This window comes from Aythya fuligula, chromosome Z, assembly GCF_009819795.1.
Source record: "Aythya fuligula isolate bAytFul2 chromosome Z, bAytFul2.pri, whole genome shotgun sequence".
In the NCBI taxonomy this organism is placed as follows: Eukaryota; Metazoa; Chordata; class Aves; order Anseriformes; family Anatidae; genus Aythya; species Aythya fuligula.
Window position 1 is genome coordinate 63,209,550 of NC_045593.1, and position 22,045 is coordinate 63,231,594.

The 22,045-nt window shown below is 37.8% G+C and overlaps 1 protein-coding gene across 2 annotated transcripts in view; it reads left to right on the forward strand.

Annotated features, from left to right (window-relative positions):
• KCNN2 (potassium calcium-activated channel subfamily N member 2) overlaps positions 1 to 22,045 on the forward strand; it is a 78,556-nt gene that overhangs the window by 6,517 nt on the left and 49,994 nt on the right. For both annotated transcript variants that reach the window (XM_032205422.1, XM_032205423.1), the window contains one exon: positions 14,203 to 14,621. In XM_032205422.1, the coding sequence (XP_032061313.1) occupies positions 14,203 to 14,621 (419 nt within the window). The remainder of the gene's footprint in view (positions 1 to 14,202; positions 14,622 to 22,045) is intronic.

Here is a 22,045-nt window from a genome sequence, read left to right on the forward strand (position 1 = left end):
ATTTGAGTGATAATTTTATTCTGATCTAAAGCCTGTTGAGAATTAGTGGTTTCTTTCTGCTTATTACAACAGGCCTCTGATCGGGCAACAACAAAACTGATTATGTAGCAGTTTTGAGTTAAGATACAGTAGCTTCATTTACAAACTTAAAAATACCTTCTACCAGTCACGTTTAGTACATGTTCCATACAGCAGAGAATCATGTAGGGATCCAGGGGCGCCGTATCTGTCAAATTAACACTTTGGCATATTTATGTGAAAAATACTTGTTTTTAATTCCATTTGGTACATTTTGGATGAGATTATCTTTGCAGAGCACCCAGAAGAAGGTGCAAGTGCCCAATGTCTCTTGGAAGCAGCACTATAGAGCATACGGCACGGAAGGCAGGATAGGAAATCCTATAATGTTGGTCAACATCCAAAAGCATCTCCAATCTTCTGTGCTGAAGTTACATGTAGAAGATGCTTATTCCCAACAGCCGCCATTAATATTTATGAGGAGGTTGTACCTGATGGTCAGGGCACTGAATGGGCACTGAATGTACCTGATGGTCAGAGCCTGACAATGCTTCAGATTTCCTGTTCCCATGCACTGTTGTTCTGAGCAGTTTTTATTAGGGCTGTAAGAAGTTCATCAGGATGTGTGTAATGAGGTAGGGGAAGGTGTGTTATTGCCCCACTTGGAGGAGAGCATTTGTAAACAAAGATTAGATCCTGAATTTGCATTAATTGCATAGTTTAGCTGAAGTTTAGCAGAGATAACTGCTGTCTACAATCTTTCAGACATTCTGCATGGGCATCTTAGTATAGAAGTATTGTACGTATCTGATCCTTTGGCTATAGGGACTTCAGATCTGAAAATTCTGTCATGTGCTTGACAACAGCTCTGGTTTACCTAAATTTTAGTAAAAGTGTACCAAACCTGACAAATGTAGGTTAATGCTCTTGTGATTCTGGTTATGGTCTGTATGTGATCTACTAAATGTAGTATTCAGGGCTTTGAATTTGATTTGGAACGTGCTTATTGTCCATTTTGAGCAGAGATCAGGATAGGAGTGTCTGTTGTATAGGACTTGGGAGGTTCAAAAAGCTGTGTGGAGGCTGCTATGCAACTTCAGTCAGTTGTTTTCACCCTTGATTTTGATGATGAAAGTCATTGTCACACTCCCTTACTAGAGGATGAATAACTGCTCTGAGCCCGTAAAGCTCCTTTTAAGACATAAATTACCCCTAAGAGAAGAGGCTGTAATTGATCTTGTAATTAGCTTTCAGGTAAGCTGGGTATATTGGTCATTGTACAAACGACCTTTTATTAACGGAAAATAAACTCTTAAGTATGCAGAAGAACAAGTAGTTCTCTGGGGAAGTAAATTATGGCTCTGTCTGTTGAAAAGAAAGAAGTTACACATCATGACAACACAAAGAAAAATACTTAATAACACTTTTGTTTGTTTTGTGTGTTTTTTTTTTTTTTTAAATAATATAAGCTACACTTTGTTGAAAACATGAATGGAAAAACTTTCATTCAAAAATACCTGTGTCAGTTTATTTTTATTGAAGTTGTGTAAATTGGCTTTGTCCAATAATTTTAATGAGAGTGGCATTAAGTAATTTCTTATCACTGTCAGAAGATCAGAAGAGACTGTCATGAGAACATATCTACAGCTTGGAAAGAATTCTTAAGTAAGGACTGTGGTGAAACATAGGAATTTTACACTTTAAACAGATGTATCTGAACCCATATTTCTGCAGCCAAAAATATTTGGTTAATATAGCACATCAATATTTAATATAGTACTATTTTAATGTAGATGCCAGGAATCATGCAACTGTAACTTACTGATTCATTCAGCTCTTGCTTCTTGAATGGTCCCTGCAGTTGTACTCATTCATTGGTTTGAGCAGTCCTTAATGAAAATAGTTTTATGTTGACATTTTAAAAACAAAAGAGTGTGAAAGTTAGATACAGGGTAAAAGAGTGAAGAGGGATGAATTCTGAAGAGAAGCATTCTGCAGCAGCTTCCACCTTCTGAGCTGCTTCCTTATCTCATTCATTTTGCTGAAGATTGACGGATACTTCAGAATGAAATCCCTTTAGAAGTAACACTAAGCTTCTTTGTGACAAAAAGGAAATACACCTGTGAATTCCATGTAAACTAAATCGAATGGCTAGGCTTTAAATATCTTCATATTTGTAAATGGCCACTCTTAGTCCTTTTTAAAGTAATTTTTTTTTTCTCTCTCTCACCCCTAAAGAATAATATGTTTTAAAAGAAAAACTTGCTCTGTCAAAGGGTCACCTTCTAAACTTTTATGCTTGTTAATACTGTAGAGCTGTCATGATGAAAAGGGGAGAGCTGGGTTCTGTGTTACATTCTTGATCAACAGAATAGGTTATTGATTGCTCAGTGAACACGCATGACAAAGTTATTGACAGGAACAGGAACTGTGGGTGTCATAAATGGACACTTAAAAGGCTATACAAGTTTAACTCACAGTGTAATTTTTCTTGCAAAACCACTGCCATTGTTAAGGATGCATCTGCAGGAAAGGACAGTACTAGTTTAGTACTGAGTTTGGGTAGTCACCAGAGGATATTGAAGGCAAAGGAAGAGTTTTTGCTTCTAAAAGAGCATGTTTGCAGTTTAAAAACAAAAATGAGAGAAATAAATGCATGTGGGCCTATGTTCATAGATATTGTCACCTGTGGGTGTAGAGATTCCAGAGCTTTCTTACCTGCAGTGTGCAATAAATACTGTTGCTTGTAGTGTTCAAGTGTAGCTGCCTGTCTCCTGTAAACAGTTAACGCATCAGTTCTGTGGTTTGATGGGTAGGTGTAAATCAGCCTGTAAAGAAAGGAATGCATGTATAACAAGCATTTGTGTTGTCTTTTTCATTGTCGAAAGGAGTTCTGTGGATGAATCCTCACATTTTTTTTTCCGTAAGCTGATGTTTTTATGATGTTTTTATAAAGGGGAAAGCTGAGACTAAAAGTTCAAATGCTCTGGAAGTAATCTAGGGAAGGCTTTATATCTATATTTGAAGCTCAGGCTTGTCTGTCTTGTGCTCTTATGCTCAGATCAGTCATTTGTCACATAAATAAGATACTGCTGTTGTCATCCAGCCATGCCTGTAGCTTTCAAGAACAGCCTGCTGTAGCAGATGTCCCAAACAATGCAGAGCAAAATGAATGGTGTGCTCCACAGTATCTCCTAATGAGATACTGTTGGGAAATTCCGTGAAGCATTTGATTCCTATTACAGTTGTTTATTCCTTCTTCCATAACTCTGCAACCTCTGTCACGTAGTGTTACTACAGTGTTAAGCACATCTGCCCTATCCCTGACCTCTGACAGTAGCATCACCACAATAATGCGTTGTGCAGCAATACTTCATCTTCAGTCTTACAACAAAGCAGATTCAACCTAGGGGATGAATGGCATTTCTTGTTTTGAGAAGATCATTATATTTTTAAGAATAAGGTCTGTTGCAGCCAGGGAATGAGGCATGTCTTTAAGTAAAAATAAAAGTTACATGGTAGTGTTGTTTCAGTCTGTACCATTGCATCCATACACATGCATAGAACTCTAGGAAGCTGTGGGAGAAAGACTGAATGCTCATGTGTGCCAATAAATTATTTCCCGTCAGAAACAATATGACCAGTAACAATGATCACTAATGTCTAATACAACATTAGTTACTGTTTTTACACCAGTCATGCACATTTAAGGTGTGTTTTGACTTCCAAGAATGATCTGAATTTTCAAGTGTCTTACTTAGTGGGATCTTCAGAGGTTTTCATGATATGGTATCTTCAGGTGTCCTCATGATATGAGGTTTGATGCTAATGGTTTGATCCTTAAAACCTTTGTCATTATTAAAGTATCTCTTCCTGAAGATTTACAAACTCTTGAATAGACATGGTATTAAGAATAAGCTAAGGAGGCTCTATTTGCTTTTCACTTCCCTACAGAGCTTCTCTCTGCTGTAGCTGGAAAATTCTGTTTTGGGCATGGAGCTACAACACCCAGATTGTAGTGGGCTTCTTTGCTTGCAGATTCTTTTGTAGGATATTTGTACAAGAGCTGTTCTTGGGCATAAGAAATGGACTGATCAAGGAGGAATTCTAGTCATCCAAATTCCAGTATCGCTGAAAAGGTACTTCTGGCTCATGTTGTAGCATGACTGCTACTACAAAATATGATCCTGATCTGAATGGTGTTGTGGCTAAAGTGGCTTCACAGTAAGCCCAACCTCTCCTTTTGTTCTCATTCAGTTTTGGGCTCATGGTAAAAGCCAGTAACTTGCATTCTGTTGTGATTTCTGCAATGTGATTGTTTAAAATAACTAAATCCTCATGCAGTAGGGCAGATCTGTCGTTCTCCTCGTGTATTCTCAGTTCAGCTTCCATGTATTTTTAATATAGTTTAATTGCAAACATGAGGGGGAAAATTGAAGGAAGGTTACCCACAGCCAGTCTGCTTTCCTGGTTTTCTTGTCAGGAAAACATTTAGTTCTTCATCTTCTTTTGCAGACACGTATGAATAGATATTTGCCTACTTTCCACCAACAGAAGGGGATGCAGTGGAGACAGATGAGAAATTTAGCAGTATAGCTATGAGCAGGCAGATCATTCTCAGCACTTGCAAGGAAAGTAGAAAGGATGATGAATTTTTATACCCAGGTTATGGTTAGAAATGTCAGTTAACTTACCTAAAATTAGTGAGTCTTACATTTCTTCTGTGGATTTTGTATGTATGTTGGTGTAGGCTGGTGTCATCCTTTGCTCACTGTTGGACATCAGACTTTTTGCTGCCATGGAATATCTTATTGACTGTAATGGTTGTGAGCACAAAACTGTCTACAACATTTTGAGTAGCAGCTTTGTGTTTAAACCACTGAAGATAACAGGGCTGGCAGCATGCAGTGCGACCTTGCTTCACTTATTGATTTGTAGACTTCTTTAAAAAATAGTAACTTAGAGAACAGAGCATCTAGTTCTGTAAACTAGACCGATTTGATGAAGCTGTAACATTCACATAATTAACGGGGTAGCGGCAAGAACTGTGTATGCCAAGAGGCATTTGACAGAATATGATGGGATTTTTTAATTATTGTTATTATTTTTAATGTTATTTATTTTTGTGCTGATGAAGCCGTTTCAGTCATAGTTAGGAGTGATCAAGTAAATCACCATTTTGCTTATAAACAAATACAGGTAAATACTTGGAAAGAAACATGTGTCTACATTATTTAATATGATGTTGAAAGTTACCTTCTTAAAGATATTTTAACTTAATCTTTGAAGCAGTCTGAAGACTTTATCTGCTACGTGGTTTAGCCAGAAGCTCACCTCAGACCTTCAGGAGTAACAGGTATGAAACAAACAGCGGCTTTGTTTCTGCTCTTTCCCAGCTTTACCTGCCAGGGTGATTTACAGGGGCAGTTGTTGCACAAATACTTCCATGCAGGCAAGATTAGTTCATGACTATGTTTATGTAGATTTCTAAATTCACAACTCCACTCTCTCTCTCCTGCTGCCCAATTCTTGGTTTTCTAAGAATTGGTCCCACTGTAGGACAACACTTAAATACTTAGGCTTTACATTTCATTATTTGAAGTTACTTTAAACATATCCTCAAATGAAGTTCCCAGCTTAACTGTATCTGAGGTGATGAAAACACTATGGGGACTTTATAATTCCAGTTGTGCTGATGGGTATACACCAGTCAGTTAAACGGAAACTCACCAGTTAAGAAACAAACACACAAATTTTCCCAAATACCCAGCGTATTTATGTCATACATAAAAAGTAAGGGAGGAACTGAGAAGATAGATTCTTGTGCATATGATGTGTTGGTGCCAATTGTTCCATAAAAACACATTCCTAAATTTAGAGTCACAGGTGCAGGTGCACTCCTTTGGTAGAACAAGTGAGTAAGCTCATTTTGTCTGGCTTCAGATTCAGCCTTTCTTCTTTTGATTTCTGTGTCCCCTACTGACTTGCAAGAATATTGCCAATTTCTTCAGTAAATACATCCTTTTTTTAATTGGTTCCCATTTCCCTAGTAGTAATGAAGCTGATCGTCCCTGAAGACAGTGAGGCTTCTCTCACATTGGGAACAGTGGCAGATGGCAGCCGTTTTGAGAGATGGCAGTTCTTTATGCGGTGATCTGTAGAACATATTATTTTTAGTACTGAATGAAGAAAAACAAATCCTAAATGAAGGATTGTAAAATAATTATTTAACAACATAAAAATATTGAAATGTAGATAGTTCTCCCCAGTGAATTTTGCTTCTGCGAGTGGATTGTAGAATCAGAGTTACTTTATTTTTGAGGTACTTGAAATGTGGGAAAATATAACAGACCATTAGGCTTCTCACACAATGTATTCTAAAAATTAGTTCAGTAAAATAGCTCTGTTGTTTTGTGGGCAGATACGCTGTGTTCTTCAAACACAAAGTTTTGGAATTGTTGTTTCAGTATGGAAATTCGTTCACAGTGGCCACTTGCTTATATTGGTGAAAGTGCAGAGGGACCCAAAGCAATTCATTCAATATTTTTTTGCAACTTTCCCTTTCAGGTGTAGTGACGCTGGCATAGCTTGTGTCCTGCTGCGCTCTCTGAGCAGTGAGAGTGAGCCAGGAGAAGCAGGGTGCACCGCGCGGTGGTGGCTGATGGAAGCTGGGTTCTGAACAAGCTGTATTTGGGTTGGCTTAGCTGGTGAAACATTTCCTGGCACCTTGCAAGAGCCAAACAGCCTTGCTCTGTCCTTAGATTGTTGCAAAAAAAGCTGAGTTTTAAAACTATGTATGTTTTTCATTCCATTGCTGTCAAATGTACGAAGCAACTGTTCTGGATTGTTCTGGGTCACCCAGCATGTTCTCTAGTAAACATGGCTGTTACATAATAACATTTCTTTTTTCTTTTCCTCTTCATTTTTTTTCTTACTTTCTATGCAACAGAACAATAAATAGTGTAAAGCAAGAAAAATAACTTACATGTATTTTCCCATTTTGCATGCATATGCAAAAAAAAAAAAAAGGAACAGGAGTCTAATCTCCACTGTTCTCCCTATCTTATTTTTCCTGCACTTATGTTGTCTTCAGAAATTCATTAAGTCTTGCTCCTGTATATATGCTTGGAGAACATTTTTGACTATCAGCCCCAGCCACAAGAGCTTGTGGGAGCTGTTGGTGCTGGATGGAACTCTTTTAGACGTGGTAGCTTAAGGAAATTGTTTTCATTGTGTTTTATGCAGCTGTATAGAGTGGGATCTGAATCTCTTATATAATGGAATAGCTGTTAAATGACGGATGATATTGCAATGAAGAAGTACCTGAGTGGCAGTAAACTTCGTAGGAACTTCTTATTCATCAGTTTAATTCTGTCGTTCACTGGTGGGTCTACTGAATATCTCAAGTGAATGTGGTAACCCTGAGTGCTGGACTTTCATTTCTGGACCTCTGATTAGGTTCAGAGGCTCATAAAAAATTTATGTAACTGCATATCTCCCTGTTGATTATAGATCTAAGGAAACTTAACTGTGAGTGTTTGAGCAAGATTCCAAACTAAATTAAATTAGGACAATGCTTTGTGAAATATCTTTTTAATAATTAAAATGAAAAAAAAAAATCTGTTATCAGCCCTTTTTATTAATAGTAATAAACTCATTAATTATTTGATATTGTTATATATACAAGCTATGACGATTTCATAGTTGGATGTGTAAGTACACTTTTCTCAGGGGGTTCTTCCCTGTAACACTGGGAGAGAAATCTGGATATTTAGGAATATAATTTTTTTTCCTTTGGAGTCCTTGGATGTCATTTCTTAACACTGTTCTCTGCGTAGAATGTTACTGAGTAGAAAGAACAGCAGATTTTGGAGCATCTCACCTTGTGTGGTTTGCTAATGCATATAAGCACATAGATATGGAGGGAACTGTATGAAAAGAAATTACATTTTCCAACTTACGTGATTCTGTGGCTCTACAAAATCACCCAGAAGTTGCCGGGTCTTGCAATAGTCCTTTGGCTTTGTATGCTGCCAGGGGCTAAGCTGCTTCACAGTTGTTTGGGGCAAATGATAGAGCTGAAAGTCTATCCTGTTTCATTGAAAAAGGTTAAGTAATGCCTCTGAGTAGTTTTGGAGAGGAAAAGCAAAAAAGAGTACTGTCAGTATGTGATTTAAAACAGAGGGAAAATACGTCTAGGCATAATTTAGATTTGTGGAGTTACGATTTAACTCCATGCAAGATTGTGTGATTGTAGATGTTCTATTTTTTGAGAAAAAAATATCAAAAAGTATTTGGGGTAAGTTTTTTTGTAATGATCTGAGGGACAGAGGTTGAAAAAGATGTAGACAAACCTGGTAAGAGTGTTGATAAGCACATATTTGTTTTTGAAGTGTTCATGGTTATGTTCCTTTATGTGGCTGGCCTGCCAGAATAATTGTGATATATTATTCATGTGTATTTTAATGTGCAGGTTTTGATGCTGCACTTCTGAAAACATGGTGCACAAGGACTGTAAGTGGTCTGAGACTTTTACACATCACTTCCAGAGATTGCAGGGTTTAACGCTGTCTTTGAGTGAAGTATTTTGAGCCTGCTTAGCCACCCGCACACATTAACATGAAGTTTTATTTACACGCTTTGACATTCATAGGGTTTATAGCAAGATATTGGTAATTTTGAAAAACTTGTGCATAGAGGTAAAAAAAAAATATAAATATACTATGCAAACAATGATTTTTATACTGAAACTGAGTAGTGGACATTTACAATTATCCATCTAACTTTATAGTTTTATAAGTAGGAGTGTGTACATATATCACTGATAAAAGTTTAGCATGCCCATTTGAAAAAAGTAAGTTCGTTTTGTTCAGAAAATAGCTATATGCACTAGATCTATATCCTCCAGGGTCCATTTCTAAGAGAAAGTTTGGTCATAACTCTGGATGTATTAAATACCCCAGTCTTTAACCATTCTAAATATGGATTTTTAAATTAAACATTTGCAACAATGTGTTTGTGAGCACACTTGATTACCCTTCTGCAAGGAATGTTTCCAGGAGTACACCTGATGCTACTTTATCATTGTTTGTAGCTTCCCTTTTGCTGCTGTGTTCATGTATCCCTAGAGTTGTTCAGCAGGCGAGTGATACTATTTTTGTATGTTTTTTTTTTTCCCTAGAAAATGGCTGATTTCTTTGAGCTTTGCATTCACCAGTGTCCTCTGATAACTTGCTATGAATCTTTTTTGATATACTAATGATCTACAAAATCAACTTCTCTCCTTTTGTTTTAAGAAGCTTCAGGGAGTCCCTGATCTAAGTTGTTATTTTGTGCATTCTGCCTACTCTGAATGTTTTATTTCATATCTGTAATTATATGAATTTAACAAGGTGTTATGTAAATAGGCATGCACCATATAAATGTCTATGATCTGATATTTATTTTTATGCTTTTACTCTGTGACATGACAAATAACAAGCTTATTTGTAGTAAAAGATTGGTTTAAGTCTTAATTTTATATATGACTTGCTGGAAATACATTAGATAATTTCAGATGAAAATATTTTTTTAAATTTGTGTTATAGAATACAGATGAAGTAAAAGGTAATGCTGTATTTGAAGAACCTTGCAGAACACTGATGAAGCACTTACATTACATTTCAACAATAAAGTAATAATTATAATAAATTGGAAAGCTATGAGCAGGTGTAACGTCTTTGACCTTGACCAGAGGAGTTTGGCCTTGTCTGTGGAGGGCAGCACTCAGTCCCTACAGGAAGAGTTTGTTCACTACTTTATTATGTTCTTTAGTTTTATTATTACTAGCATCATTCTCTATTCATACAGGAGTAGTATCTGAAGATTAATGCATGGTTATTATAACAGAAATGACTGAAAGCAGCTGAGAGGGTATATGCATGCATGTGCCCTTTACATTGTGCTGTTCAGGTGTTCTTTCTCTTCTTCATTCACCTACCTTTCTCACTTTCCAAATAGGAAACACGCCCATACAAGCAAGCAGGCATTCACAAATATTGTTGTATCTTCCCAAATAAAAGTAAAATTCACATTTAGTGGGTTGCATAATTGCAAGTATATAAAATGTACATGAAAACCTGCACTGACCCATATGTTTTTTTTTTCGCATGTCCCAATTCAGTTGTCATTCACAGCCTATTTTACAACCCTGTACTTGTTTCAGAGTGTTTGATATCCACCATGGTTTGAGTGCAGAGACACATCACTATATGAAAATTTGCCTCAAAAATATGTTTTTGAGGTGTTAATAATTTTATGAAATAGAAATATTTTTACTGGATCTGTGGTCTCCTGTGGCTTTGGGTGTTTTTTACTTTCCATGTTTTCTCTTCCTAAATATCATCATATGACAGCTGAAGATATTATCACTTTCAAGTATTATTTTTCTTAGAAGCAATTGGTACAGCCATAACAATCAAGGGAACTTGATAGGGATCTGTGTCTGCAAACATAACCCGTTTTACTGTGCACTGCTGCAAAACTTCTTTCTTTGTAGCATGTTAGGATTTCTTCTGCTGACAAGTGAATATGTTCTCATGTATGTATTTTGAAATGCAGCCTTAAAGTTTGTTTGTTTGTTTAAAAAATTCAATGATTAAATAAAAAAAAATCTTTACAAAGTAAAGATTTGTAAAGATTTTTACAATTGTAAGATCAGATTTTAATATCTAAGGTTAACTCAGTGTTTTTCTATGCTAATTTTTTAATTGAATTCATACTTAAGGTATCATTTTTCTGGAATTGCTATCTGCATATAGTACTACTTTTGAAATTTATGAAGATAATAGGTAAAAAGGACTGGCAAAAGATGATTGCTCTTTTCAACAAATTATGCAGTTTTAAAAGAAATTTTAAAACATTGTCTATTCAAAATGCAGTTGAGAATGCTTAGCCATGCTGTTCACTTGCGCTTTTCACCAAGAAACCACACAGTATTTGAGAGATTTTATATTATTTCTTTAAAACAAACAAACAAACAAACAAAAAACCTCTTTAGTATTCATCTGTATTCTGGATGCTCTAAATAACTGCACCTCTCTACAGCTGTTTTACCACTCCTATGATCTGACTGACAACATTTGGAACCTAATCACAAGAACCAAATGGACTCAGACCTTACAGTAATTGAAAGTTTGTCCCTTCATACCAAATAGTACATTTTCTAAGTGCAAACCACTCTCTTTTGTTAATAAATAAACAGATTGGTTTTCCTGTCAGTATCAATTTTACATTTATGCCTAGTATACGAAGTTGGCAGAGTGATCACATGCAAAAGAATGCGTATGTGCTTGTACTGAAGTGAGTGTGCTTCTTTAGCTTAATTCAACACTGTGTTTCCTTGTTGTTAATAGTATTGCAGTGGAGTGTGGTGGGTTGACCTTGACCAGTAGCCAGATGCCAAATCAGTTGCGCCCTCACTTCCCCTTCTCAGCTGGACGAGGAGAGGAAATAGAGGGAAAACTTGTAGGCTGAGATAACAGGGAGATCAGTTACCAGTTAGAATTGACTTCGGGAAATTTGATTTAATTTATTGCAAATTAAAAGTAGAGCAGGGTGGTAAGAAACAAAGATGAAAACTAAAACACATCCTTCCCTGTCACTTCTTCCCTGGCTCACCTTCACTCATTCAGTCCCAACTCCGCTACCTCTTCCTCCTCAAGCAGTGCAGGGGTGGTGGGGAATGTGGGTTGTGGTTTGGCCATTATGGGGCCTCTCTGCCACTCCTTCCTCCTCACACTTTTCTTCTGCTCTTTGGGTCTTTGTGGGTTATAGTTTTGTGGGTTATAGTTCTTGTTGGGAGAATCCATTCCAGTGTGGGCTTTCCACAGGCATCGGTTCCTTCAGGAAATGTCTTTGTGCTCTGTCAGGGTCCTTCATAGGCTGCAGGGAATACCTGCCTTACCATGGTCATCTTCATAGGCTACAAAGAGAGTTGTCTTACTCAAGCACCTGGAACACCTTCTCCTCTTTTTTTTTTTTTTTTTTTTTTTTTTTTTTTTACCCTTGATCTTTGCAAGATTGTTTCTAATGCCTTTTTTTCTCTTTTTTTTTTTTTTTTTTTTCCCCCCAGTCACTCCTCACTGGCTGTGCAATATTTTGCCTTTTCTTAAGTATGTTTTCACAGAAGCAGCAGCAGGCTCAGCTGTGTCCTGTGGTAGGGACATTGCAATGCAGCCCCTAACCTCCTCTCACAGAGACCACCTTTGCAGCTTCTCCAGCTAGCAAAACCTTGTCACCAAGACACAATTCAGTAAGGTAGAGGGAAAGAACATAAAGGGATGAAAGACAGATCCACAAATGTAAAAATCTGTTTTGTCTTGTTTCTTACTGTGGTTAACTTTATTTTGTTAGCTGTTTTTTGAAAGACATGCTGAATGTATTGGGAATAGGATGCAGAGTGTATTTTTGGTCTCTAAAAACCATAAACAGAGAGATCAATCTTGTGTTTCTAAACTCTAGGAAATTCATGGGACTGTCACGAGCTGGAAGGGACCCACAAGGATCACCAAATTCAACTCCTGGCTCCACACAGGACTACCCAAAAATCAGACCATGTGTCGGAGAGCAATGTCCAAATGCTTCTTGACCTCCGGCAGGCTCTGTGCCGTGACCACTGCCCTGGGGAGCCTGTTCCAGTGCTCAACCACCCTCTGGGTGCAGACCCTTTCCCTAAACCCCAGCCTGACCCTCCCCTGTCCCAGCTCCATGCCGTTCCCTCGGGTCCTGTCGCTGTCCCCAGAGAGCAGAGCTCAGCGCCTGCCCCTCCGCTCCCCTCGTGAGGGAGCTGCAGGCCGCCATGAGGCCTCCCCTGAGCCTGCTCTGCTCGGGGCTGAGCAAACCAAGGGACCTCAGCCTCTCCTCATAAGTCTTCCCCTCTAGGCCCTTCATCATCTTCATAATCCTCCTTTGGACACTCTGTAATGGTTTAGCATCCTTTCTATACTATGATGGCCAATACTGCACACAGTGCTTGAGGTGACCTCTGTGGAGTTTAGTGGGAAAAAGGTAGATGGAATGGGGTAAAGAGCAGTGCGTGTGACCAGTTGTATTTTTTTTTTTTTTTTTTTTTTTTTAGCAGTGTGCATGCAGTGTAACATGCAGGAAACAGTTTTCTTATACTGAGGAGAGTATTCTTTGTGTGTCTCCTTCTCAGCCCTTAAATTCTTTTTTGTTGTTGTTGTTGTTTTTGAACAAGTGAATTTTAAGTCTTGCAAGAGTTTATTTCTTCTTCCCTATTACTGAACAGCCCTATCTAGATTCAGGCTGCAGTTAAAGTGAAGGTCTTCTCCTGTCACCGAGTTTATATCGTCTTTGTCATTATGGGTTATATCTGTTTTTGACAAGTTGCCTATTTTACATACTCTCTACTAGCGACAAATACTGTTTGATGAAGCATTTATTTAGTAAATCATCAGGAACAACATTTATTAAACAGCATGAAATGTTTCAGTACTTTTGTTCCTGGGTGGTAAAGTGAAGGCTTTGATTATGGAAGAGGCAACAAATGCATTTGATTTTCAGCAACTAATAGACATCTCCTAGTTGCCTGGTCTGCTCTGATGTTTGCAGGCTTTTGCTTTTCAAATTTTAACTATGAGATATCTTTGTGCAGTTTCTGAGGTAGTTCTGTATTCTGCATTGGTCTATATTGGTACTTGAAGTCTGAAGAAAGCTTGGATAGCTCCTCTGAAGCTATAAAATCACCCTGGCTGAAGCATGGGTATGATAAAGGGAAAGCTTAACCCTGCACCTTAGAATGTTCAATTTGTAATTTATGTCTCCACTTAATTTTTTCTCAATTTTATGAACTTTGAGTTAGCAATTGATTTTGAAGGCACAAGAATCAATTGATCCAGAGTTATGTTTTATGGGAAATGACAAAATACGAGGAATTCATAGTAAGTAATATGTGAAAATTGCATTTCACATACAGTTTTAAAAATAGTGCATGAAAAAAATCTTTTTTTTTCCAAAATTATAGTTTACTTCATAGCAATGTAGTAATATCATTTGCTGAAATGGCATATTTATTTTCTTTTTAGTGGTCATTGGCAGCTCTGAAAGCTATGGTATTTAAAAATGGAATTATAACAAGGTTTGTTAATGATGTACTAAAGTTAACCTTATATTTTATTATTTCAGTTGTTCATGGTGGACAATGGAGCAGATGACTGGAGAATAGCCATGACTTATGAGCGTATTTTCTTTATCTGCTTGGAAATACTGGTGTGTGCTATACATCCCATACCTGGGAACTATACATTCACATGGACAGCCCGGCTCGCCTTTTCTTACGCTCCATCCACAACAACAGCTGATGTGGATATTATTTTATCTATACCAATGTTCTTAAGACTATATCTTATTGCCAGAGTTATGCTTTTGCATAGCAAACTTTTCACTGATGCCTCATCTAGAAGCATTGGAGCATTAAATAAGATAAACTTCAATACCCGTTTTGTTATGAAGACTCTAATGACAATATGTCCAGGAACTGTACTGTTGGTATTTAGTATCTCATTATGGATAATTGCTGCATGGACTGTCCGAGCCTGTGAAAGGTAAGGTTGTTCCATTTGTTTAGCTCTTTCTTTCTTTCTTTCTTTCTCTCTTTGTATTTTAATCTCTTCTTTTGCTCCCTCAGTTTTGTTTTCAGGAGACCTAAATACTCAATGGAAAGGAGCTTCTAGGCACAGGATATTTGAAGAGCTGGTTGGATTGTAGTCTGTGTCACAGATTGTCAGGAATACTTTGCCTTTTAATCTGAAGTAATTGTGAAAAGAGGTTTGTGCTGTACAGGTTACTGTGGCATTACAACTTGATTCCGATGTTTTGCTATAACTTAAGATAAGTTTACTAAACACAGTGGACAGATATGTATAATGTCTCTAACAGTAGTTGCTGATACTTTGCAGTGATATCAGCTTTCATTTATTTGTTTGTGAGTAGTAATTTATTGAGGATAAGATAGATGAAATAGCAATGTAAAATTCCAATAGAAATGTTTGTTTATCTATTTATTTATTTATTTTGGTTTTGAGGTTATAGATCTGTTTAAGGAAAATAAATATAACATGCAAAAATCTTGTTGGCAAGATATAGAAGAGGCAGAAGTTACAATAATGTAACTGCTTTTTCTTCCCCTAAAAATCTGAAAAAGTACATTTGAGAGTCAGACTTCCATTCATTTCACGTGGTTTTCCAAACTCCCTTCTCGCTCTCTTCAGTATTGGTGCAGAATAAATAGCCATCAATGCTGACACCTTGAAAGTGAGTTTCTCAACACACCTTTACAAAAAAAAGAAATGAGCTTTTGATTGGATGGGATTGTTTAGGAATGTGAGAGGTTAGTTCTAAGGAGACAATTATGATGATTCTTTCTGAAAGACTTGACGGATGAATTTCAGCTAACACAGGCTAGAAGACTTCTACATATTTAAGGCATTTCAGCTGCTGGGTGCTGAAATTTTGTTTTTCCTCTTCCTTACCTTGTCTGCCTATTTTGGAAACAGTTTAGGGGAGTTATGTGTTTCAGTTAGCTGATTTAAGTCAGCGGTTAAAGCGCATGCCAACTGTTATGGCCAGGTTATTTGCAAAAGTTATTCCTTGGATTTTTTAATTTCTTTAAAAAAAAAAAAAAAAAAAGCTGATCATCAGAATAGAGATTACGTTGACATCACAGCTTATATTGTTAACGTTGCCAGAATTGTAGAATGTAGCTTATTACAGTAGATGCTTTATATCATGTTATGGGAAGACGAATAATTTAAGCATATTCTAAAAATGCTGGGTTAACAGTGACATATTACAGTTTCAAAATGTTTCACATAGTGGTGGTTGGTGGAGCACTCTAGACATTGAATCAATCTATAATAGTTATATTTTAATAAGCATGTCCTCATTTCATATGCATCTGACTTTTGCAAAGCCTCTTTTTTTGTCTCACATTCTTCACCTCTGTTCCCACGAGTTTCTTTCTGGAGAACTACTACACAGGAATTCCCAAACATCTACTCAGGAATTTCCCAAATTGTCACTTGCAAAGTGGCTCTGAATAACTTCAGTGTACATTGCTGTCACTCTTCTATGTATCACAGGTTTGGTTAGTAACCTGTATTATTATTACAAAGTAGCAATAAAGAGCCTGTGTTAACTTTTTAATAGATGCACATTCAAAATTGACATATAAAATGTGTGCATTTCAGTGAAAATTTCTGAACAAGAACTGAGGCACTTCTGCATGTCTGTGAACCTGGGAATAAACTTATTTGTGGAGTCAGGAACACTGAACTCAGGGTTGCAAACAAGGCTGTTGTGTTTTTTTTTTTTTTTCAACTCTGTACTAAACTAGTAATAGATTTTTTACATTTTAAGTTGCAGTTGATATTCTGTGGTTGTTGGTATAGTAAGCTGGATAACCATCAACTCCTCAAAAATCACAGAATCACCTAGGTTGGAAGAGACCTCCGAGATCATCTAGTCCAACCTCTGACTAACACTACAAGTCCTCTGCTAAACCATATCACTAAGCTCTACATCTAAAGGTCTTTTAAAGACCTCCAGGGATGGTGACTCGAAACAAAACACAACAACAAAAAAAGTTAAATATAATTACCTTCTGTCAGTGGAATCCAATCAGAGATCACACTTCTTCAAATTTAACAAAATCATTAATTTTACCTTTCAAAAACACTAAAAAAGCTATGTTTTGGCTTTGGAAGTTTGTGTCGCTTATAATAGTTTCACTCACAATTTGTGTGTTTTGCCTCAGATTTTCCGTTGAGGCAGTATGTGTTCTACCAAATTAATGGTACTCGCACTAGCTTCCCCTTACTAATTAGTCTACTGAAAACCTGTACATTCATAGCCCATACAGAAACATAAATAGCCCCCCCAAAACAAACAAACAAACAAAAAACATACCCTCTCAGGTGAGAACCCCCAGATCCCATATAGATTTGTTCTATATAGGACAGTTCTTAGCACTCTGCTGCCTGAAGTTAACCATCCTGTTATTCCATAGCTATAGACAGATATAATAGCTATTTGTCACAGGAAAGGGCAAATATGGCCACTGAATCCATTCTGTGTAGGGGTTATAGTCCTGAGAGGATGCATCCCAAGACCTTAATGGCTTTGATTTGCTCTACAGTTGGTTTCCACTAATTAAATACATTTCTTTCACCTGTTCATAAGTTGTTGTGTTTTTTGTTTTTTTTTCTCAATTTTATCTAGAAGGAATCTGTATTTGTTAGAGTAGACTATTTTATGTACTCAAAATGATCCTGAAAATAAGTGTTAGCCTTAGAAGGATTATTTACTGTTCTGCTTGATATATGTGACATTTTGACACATTTAGCAGAAATTACAAATTAGTCAGCAGTTTGGTGGCATCTTTTTTTCATAATGGGGGAATTTACATGAAATTTAATGTTATTAAACAGTTCTCAAAATCACTCCAACACCAAGCTCTTGAGGTAGTGCTGTGTAGTATTTTTATGTAAAGCTTTGCAGTAGTGTTTTCAGTATTTCTGTATTGTGTCCAGGCCACCCAAATCAGAATGGGATGATGGAGATAAGATTTAATAGTCAGATTAAAGTATTAAAATAACGTAATGGAAATTTAAAACTCTCATGCAATTTCCAGTGTCCTTGATGAGGGTGGGGTGGCCTTAGGCAGTGTCCTTACTGTGAGGTTATGAATTCTCAGCAAATGCCCTTGCTACTGAATGAAAGCAAGATTTTGAGACTTGTTGTTCTATTCAAAATTGGATTTTTGTCCTTGCAGGCTGTTCTGCAATTGGGACAAGAGACATGGAAGCACTGCATTTCATAGTGAGGAAGGTAACATGAAGGAGCATCATTATCCATCTCTTCTAGGAGAGCTGTGTGGAGGCAGGTTATGGGTTGAGGCAGATGAGTTCACCATCCTGTGATGTTCTCAATAAAGACTTTGCTGCTTTCATGGTCATCTAACTGATCACTTGACATACGCTGAACTAAGGCAGGACATGTGTCTTTCTCAGTGCCTTAATAGCTGTATTGTTAGCTCCCAGAAGGCTAATTATAGCAAGTGACACTTTGGGTTGATGAGCAAGGTATTTTCCAGCATTGCAGTTTAAGGTCATCCATGAGGGCAGAATGTGGTACAGATAATTATGGTGGACAGCCCTCATACACGGAGTGCAAAAGGGTTGCCAGTGCTCCAGAGTAATGTGGCTGAGGGAGTTTGGGAAGAAAAGATGGGGAAAACACTGCAGTCAGAAACTCTTGCTTTTACTTGTATTTTTTTTTTTTTTTTGGTCTGATTTGAGAGGAAGATTACATTACACAGGTTTGAATATCTACCTTTTCATTGCCAGCATTGGTATATTGCTGTCTGTCATACGTGGGTTTCATAATGAAAACTTAAATTTTTTATTAGCCCTAACTCAATAGAAGTTTGTGTTTATAACATCTCTGAGGCACGTGATCTGGAACACTTAGGAATATATTACTTCTGTAGATGAATCATGAGCTCTGTAAGCAGGTTCCTTTTTGCAGTCTCTTATACTGATCTTGTTATTGAAATACCTCTGAGCATGGTAGTCAGTTGTTTATAGCTGTTAAAATAGAACTACTTGGTTTCTCAAGAAATTATGTTAATATGCATAGCAATTATCCTTGAAAAGTCTGACAAATTTGCTTCACACTTTTGGAGAAGATGCGTCTCTGCTGTGAGATTTATGTTTTGCTAGGTTACATAGTGTAGTTACAGAGTGTGGATGCTATTGCTGATCTTTTATTTTTTTCTGTGCAAAGGAAAAAAGAACCTTGCCTTCTGAATGCATAGATGGCTGTAACGTACCCTGTGTATCAGGGCAACGTGAGCCACATTTGCCCACATCACACACTGTTGGATGTCCAGAACGGCCCCTATCACATGCCCAGAGTTACTGTGGATTTACAGCAGCAGAACTGAGAACAGAACTGTATTTTCTGCCTCCCCAGAGAGCACAATTTTGGCACCATTTTTGATTGTGTTTGTACCACTCCCCAATGCCCAGCAATGAAGTCACTTCAGATTGAGTGGTTTGTTTAGTCAGCATTTCTTCCTCCCTCAGCTTCTGCTATGTATTCTTTCCTTGAATCAACCAAAGCAAAACATCAACAAAAAAGAATTATGTTGGTGTGTGAAGGTGAAATGGTTTTGTGCTCTCAGTTCATTATTGTTGTCGCCTACAAATACATAATTCTGCCTTAATTCCTGGAAATATGATGCCATCACAAAGCTTTCAGTAAGCAGCTAACACATGACAACTGTTAGGCAGATGCTAAGGATTCATTTGATACAAGCAGGTGGATGGACTGAGACTTTCAGTTGTAATTCATGCACACACAAAAAAAATGGTTCTTAGCTCTCTAGTATTCCCATAATATCTGTTTGGCTTCTTTGGTTGGCTTGGCCTTCTCTGAGATTGAACACAGCATGTATATTCCGTAAGCCACACTCCACTGGAAACTGTCTTTAGCAGTTTCCACAATGCCAGTGTAAACGTTCTCAGTAGCAGTTTATTTAAGAAATAAAAAATAATCTTGGGTATTTAAAAAAATATATTTTTAGCTCCAAAAGCTCAGAAGCAATTTTTTTTTTTTTTTTTTTTTTTTTTTATAGAATCATAGAATATCCTGAGTTGGAAGGGACCCTTAAGGATCATCAAGTCCAACTCTTGACACCGCACAGGTCTACCCAAAAGTTCAGACCATGTGACTAAGTGCACAGTCCAATCTCTTCTTAAATTCAGACAGGCTCGGTGCAGTGACCACTTCCCTGGGGAGCCTGTTCCAGTGTGCAACCACCCTCTCTGTGAAGAACCCCCTCCTGACGTCAAGCCTAAATTTCCCCTGCCTCAGCTTAACCCCGTTCCCGCGGGTCCTGTCACTGGTGTTAATGGAGAAAAGGTCTCCTGCCTCTCGACACCTCCTTACGAGGAAGTTGTAGACTTTTTATTTCTTCTTCTTTTTTTTTTTTTTTTTTAGTTAATATGCCTAATTATTGACAACAGATAAAATAATGCCTGTATATTGGTGGTAGTATCTGTTAATCACAATTCTTCACATTCTCTTGGCTCACCAAAACTAGAATATGCTACCTGCAGTCAGGTTTCTCCAGTGGTGGTAAAAATTAACTGTTAAATATTCAACACAACAGTGATCAGATATGGCCCATTATCATCTTGGCGTGAATCTGGGCTATAAAAGGTTGAACGGTTCTTTGCCTTCTAGTCTTCATTCTTGGTTTTGCAGACTCAGTGTAGTTGAACATTAAATGTTAGGTTACTCTTTTATAGAATTTTTGTCTCAAGGCAATTCATGAATAATATAGATGTAACTTTATAAAATTATCCTTTTTTTATGTTTAAGTGTTATCAATAGACATCAGATATATTGTTTGAACAGATAATGAAGCCAACAAGAGAATCTATCACAGAAGTATATCATTGTATGTTTGATGTACGTAATGCAGACCAAAAAGAGAACAATTGATCAAAATAAAAAAATTGTTTTCCCTGGTGTATCTAGAAGGATTAATAACTAAATGATGTGTTCTTCTATAGCTGGCCAAGGGCAAAATAAAAACAGTTTATATATGTTTAATGGAGGAAAAAGAGGCACCTGTTCTAATACATGAAGAATGAAGAGTTTGACAGCCATTCTTTTAAATCCCTTTTTCCATTTTCCATTTCAGTTGAGATAGTTCTATTTGTGGGATTTATTAAGAATTTAGCAATACCAGTAACAACATACTTTTCAGTTTGGTTTTATGCAATTAGTCTTACAGTTATGGACAGTAAACAATAACTGGTGTGATAAGTCAATGGATTCCCGCAACTACGACATCATTCCCACAACTACGACATCATCAGCATAAGTGAAACCTGGTGGGATGAGTCCTGTGACTGGGGTGTTGTGATAGATGGTTACAGGCTCTTCAGGAGGGACAGGCAGGGTAGGCGAGGTGGTGGGGTGGCAATGTATTTGAAGCAGGGGCTGGACTGTGTGGAGCTTCAGGTCGGCGATGGCAAAGTTGAGAGCCTCTGGGTAAGGATCAAGGGACAAACGAATAAAGGGGATGTCGTTGTGGGAGTCTATTACAGACCGCCTGGCCAGGACGATAGCGCCGATAAATTATTCTTTACAGAACTAAGAGAGGCCTCGAGATTAACTCCCCTTGTCCTTATGGGGGACTTCAACTTGCCAGACGTTAACTGGGAGTGCCACACGGCTGACACGAGCAAGTCCAGGAGGTTCATGAAGCACCTAGATGATAACTTCTTGGTGCAGGTGCTAACGGAGCCAACTACGAAAGGTGCCCTCCTAGACCTGTTGCTAGAAAACAGAGAGGGTCTGGTGGGAGATGTGGTGATTGATGGCCGCCTCGGTCATAGCGACCATGAAGTGGTTGAGTTCAAAATTTACAGTGACAGAAGGAAAAGTGCCACCAAAACCTCATCCCTAGATATGGGGAAAGCAGACTTCAGGCGGCTCAGGGAACTAGTCAGTAAGGTCCCCTGGGAAACTGCTCTTGAAGGCCTCGATGTCCACCAGTGCTGGTCATTCTTTAAGCGATGCCTCCTAGAAGCACAAGATCAGGCAATTCCTAAATATCGCAAGTCAGGCAGGCGGGGCAGGAGGCCAGCGTGGCTGACCAGGAACATTCTAATGGAGATTAGGCGGAAACAGAGAGTGTTTCGCTACTGGAAGGAGGGCTAGGTGTCATGCAAAGAATACAGGGATGCTGTTTGTATTTGTAGGGAGAAAATTCGTGTGGCCAAAGCACACCTAGAGTTGAAGCTGGCTGTGTCTGTGAGAGAAAATAAAAAGGTTTTTTTTAGATATGTGAATGGAAAAAGGAGAACTAAAGAATACATAGGGCCGCTCCTTGATAGGGAAGGTCTCCTCACAGACAATGACATAGGCAAAGCAGAGACGCTTAACGCCTTCT